We start from the raw sequence: 3,661 nt of genomic DNA on the forward strand, positions 1-3,661 counted from the left end.
CCAGTATACGCCAACACCATCGCGACAACAGCTACCGTAGACATCCATCCTCTTACTTTGGCCACACCCCCCCTCATTCCGGGGCGAGCATCGGTTGAAATTGCAATCTTCTTGGGGCAAAAACTGAGTTCCGTTCCCTCAGGAATCCTATCCGAGAAAAAGCCCGAGGCAATAGCCGACAATTGAGACATATCAAGAATTGTCTCCTCCGACGCTAAATAGTAGCCGCCGCAACATCTAATAAAGATACGAACCCCGAACTTGAAGATCGGTCTACACCAAAGGGGAAGTCCGACGTGGAGATCGCTGCGGAGCTTAAGGCCAAGGGTGCGTCAGTGGAGATCAATGAGGAAGGCCAAGTAATCGACAAAACCCAACTACTTTCCGGAGGCCTGAACCTAGGAACTGTCAGATCATCTAAGCCAAGCTCCGGAGCAAGCCATTCTACCGGGACAAGGCAGCAACCGGGTTACCAGTCAAAGAACAAGCTACAGCAAGACCTCAGAGCCAGACAGAGCAAGATGTTGGAAGACCAACTGGCTCAAGCTCAGAAGAGGGCCTTAGAAGAAGGGGAAGAGTCGAGGGCAGAGTTGGAGCGACAGACAAAGTCGAGGAAGACGAGCACGGATGTCCAGTCAGCGAAAGAAAGGTATCTGCAGAGGAAACGGGAAGCGGCAGCAAAGAAGTAGTCAACATCTTTTTTTACTTTTTTCTCTTCAAACACTCGCAAAGGGCCCTCAAATACGGTAGTCGACTCTCTTCATCCCTGAATGAGCAAACAAGCAGGAGTCATAGACGTTCGTTCACATGTATAATACCGGCGGTATTGTGGATTGGTTTAGGTTTTCTTGCTTTTCATTATGATAGATTAATTTTTTGTAAAGATGGCAGTGTACCGGTATCCCATCATAGGAAGGGGGTTACGCCACTAAGGCCTGCTATAAATACCTTCGCTAGGCACCAACTGAAGCCTAGAGGATATCGGCAGTGAATAAGTCGAAACAAGTCAGCAGCCACCCTGTCCCCCCCCCTCCCTCCCTCTTCTTCCCACCGATAGTCATCCAACAAGTACTCCATGTCAAACCCAGGTGATACTTCTGGAAGAGCGGGGGGAGGTCAGGCAGATCCAACTAACTACATTACCGTCATGGCATTGTGATACCGGTATCGCGAACACAGTGCAACAAAAAGTTCCCAGGACCCCAACCAACCACGTTTGGCGTATTCCCTTCAAGATACTTGTATCGGCATTCAACAGCTACCCTCCGGAGGGTTCTACTACTTACCAATTTAGGACTGTCTGCCCCGTGTATTTATCATGGAAACATACCGGTACTCGAGTATGATAACTCACCACACCGGTAATACCGGCAGGCTCAACCCTTAAAAGTTGCCCAGGCTCAGGAATGGTATCATATCATGGGTATCATAATTGTGTGAGGTAAACTCTAGCAATGTACCCGCGGAAGCGAAGACAAAGGATGACTACTGGTAGAAACCCTAAACATCCCCGAAGTCCAGGCAGGGAGCCCCCCACCACCAACCTTCCTCCCACTCAATCACACAATTGGGCAGCAGTGGCAACCTACCACATTGTGCTGCACTAGGTAAAGTATAGTACGATTACTGTACTGTACAAGCACCCGGGAATATGTTTTCGCACGGTTAATCTAGGTTAACCCGTAAATAACCCCTGTCTTGTATGAAAACATATTCCTGGGTACTTGTACTTTACAGTAATAACATCTACTCCCCACTAAGCCTAAGAGGTCAAAATAACCTTTTCAGCCTCACCCCAGCAACAATACATCTCTCCCTCTCTCCCATCTTTATCCTCCCACCACCACCACCGGTACCACCCAACCAACAATCAAACAAACAACCAACAACCAACAGTCAACACAATGACAACGGCACCTCCACCCTCACCACCACCTCCAAATCCCCTCTCCTTCCCACCAGCAACCTTCCAAAAACTCGCGCCAAAGATCTTCCTAGAAAGGCACTTACAATCCACTCCCGCAACCCGTCCTTCGGGTCGCAATCCTGACACCTTCCGCACCCCCTCGCTGCACACGAACTCGCTTTCGCACGCTCACGGGTCCGCGGTTGTCCGGACGGGGGATACGGCGGTGGTATGCGGTGTTCGCGGAGAGGTATTATCGCTGGCGGCGGGGACAGGGGGTAGGATCGTTGTCCTGCGGACTGGGGAGGACGGGAGGGGAAAGAATGGGGAGGGAGAGGGGGATGAAGTTCGGGAGAGGGGCTTGGTGGTTACTAATTTGGAGATGGGTTTGCACCCTCCCACCTCTCTATCTTCCGCCGGGTATATCTATGGTACTAATCGGTGGGTGGGCGGGCAGGGACCGGTTGCTCGAGGGATTATCACCCGGGCCCTCCTACAGACTTTGCTCAGGCTGTTACCGCGAGGTTGCATCGTTTACTGCTCTCCAATAAGCTCATCTCATCGCAGTCACTACGCATCCTGGATCCGAACACCGAGGAGGTAAAAGCGTACTGGGTGCTCTACATCGACGCCGTCGTCATCTCCCTTGATGGTAACGTCCTCGACGCCGCCTGGGCTTCCATTCTTGCCGCTCTCCGTTCTACAAGGCTACCGCAAGCGTATTGGGATCAGGATACCGAGGTTGTCGTCTGCTATCCCGAGGTCTCGAGATACAAGTCGCTCGACGTCAAGGGATTGGCATTCACTGCGTCGTTCGCAGTCATCGACTTAGGCGCGGGGAAGGGCGGGAAGGTGATATTGAGTGATCCGGATGAATTTGAGGAAGGGGTTTGTGGGGAGCGGGTTATGGTCTGTGCACTCGAGGGAGAGAAAGTCGGGTGGATCGAAAAGGGGGGTGGAGTTGGGCAGGTCGCGGAGGTGGTTGAGTGTGTGCATCGGGCGACCGAAAGGTTCAAAATCTGGGAGCAATTGTTCGCAGAGGTACTGGGGAGTAGTGGGTGATGGTGATCGGGGGTGTCATAAATAAATAGAGATATCTCCCAGACGTCGGGTACTATAATCATTCGTGTACAGTGCATATTTCTATTATTATTTTCATCTTTCCTTCCTCCATCAATCCTATGACAGAATTACTTTTTCTCCACTGCGTTGAACGTTTAAATCACGAGCGGACCCGCGACACCACCTGTAGAGTTATTACGCCAATTCCCAGCCCAACCAGTTAGCAACTGCAAAGAAGAAAGTCACTGCCTCCAAGAGCAGGAGCAAATCACTGGATAAACGGGATACACGTCGGCGTCCTAGCTCTATACTCCCGGTACTCATCCTCAAAGAACTCCACCAACAATTCCTCCTCCCCACGAATCCGACTACTGAAGAACTTCCAAAGCACAAGAGAGTAGCCCATGAAACAGACCGGGTTCCCGAGCATGATCTGCGTTCCCAGGCCCCACCAGAAGAAGCCAAAGTATGAGGGATGCCGAAGATACCTATTCCCATCAGCACAAGAGAAACGGGAGGAGCAAGAGCAATAGGAACGAACCGATAAATCCCACTCTTGACCAAAACGTGATCCTCCTCCTTCCTATAGGCCACGAGATGACTAAAATTCGTCCCGGCATGCACCATAGCAAGGCTCCGGGCTACCTGCCCAACAAACACCAACACCATGCCCACAATCCACAACCCCCCACC

The 3,661-nt window shown here is 51.4% G+C and overlaps 2 protein-coding genes; one reads left to right on the forward strand and one right to left on the reverse strand.

Annotated features, from left to right (window-relative positions):
* The first annotated feature begins 1,403 nt into the window (after positions 1–1,403).
* GSTUM_00010208001 (uncharacterized protein) lies at positions 1,404–2,994 on the forward strand. XM_002841132.2 has 2 exons: positions 1,404–2,292; positions 2,364–2,994. Exons 1-2 carry the CDS (start codon positions 1,905–1,907, stop codon positions 2,966–2,968), a joined length of 993 nt encoding a protein of 330 aa, XP_002841178.1. The 5' UTR covers positions 1,404–1,904; the 3' UTR covers positions 2,969–2,994.
* Positions 2,995–3,044: 50 nt separating this feature from the next.
* The window catches only part of GSTUM_00010209001 (uncharacterized protein), a 1,152-nt gene continuing 535 nt past the window's right edge, over positions 3,045–3,661 (reverse strand). Inside the window, exons 1-3 of the mRNA XM_002841133.2 lie at positions 3,654–3,661; positions 3,510–3,613; positions 3,045–3,456 (exon numbers count right to left, since the gene is read on the reverse strand). The exon at positions 3,654–3,661 is cut by the window's right edge and continues 535 nt beyond it. Of these exons, the coding sequence (XP_002841179.1) occupies positions 3,237–3,456; positions 3,510–3,613; positions 3,654–3,661 (332 nt within the window). The 3' untranslated portion in view covers positions 3,045–3,236.

Source organism: Tuber melanosporum (genome assembly GCF_000151645.1).
Source record: "Tuber melanosporum whole genome shotgun sequence assembly, scaffold_68, strain Mel28".
Taxonomy (NCBI): Eukaryota; Fungi; Ascomycota; class Pezizomycetes; order Pezizales; family Tuberaceae; genus Tuber; species Tuber melanosporum.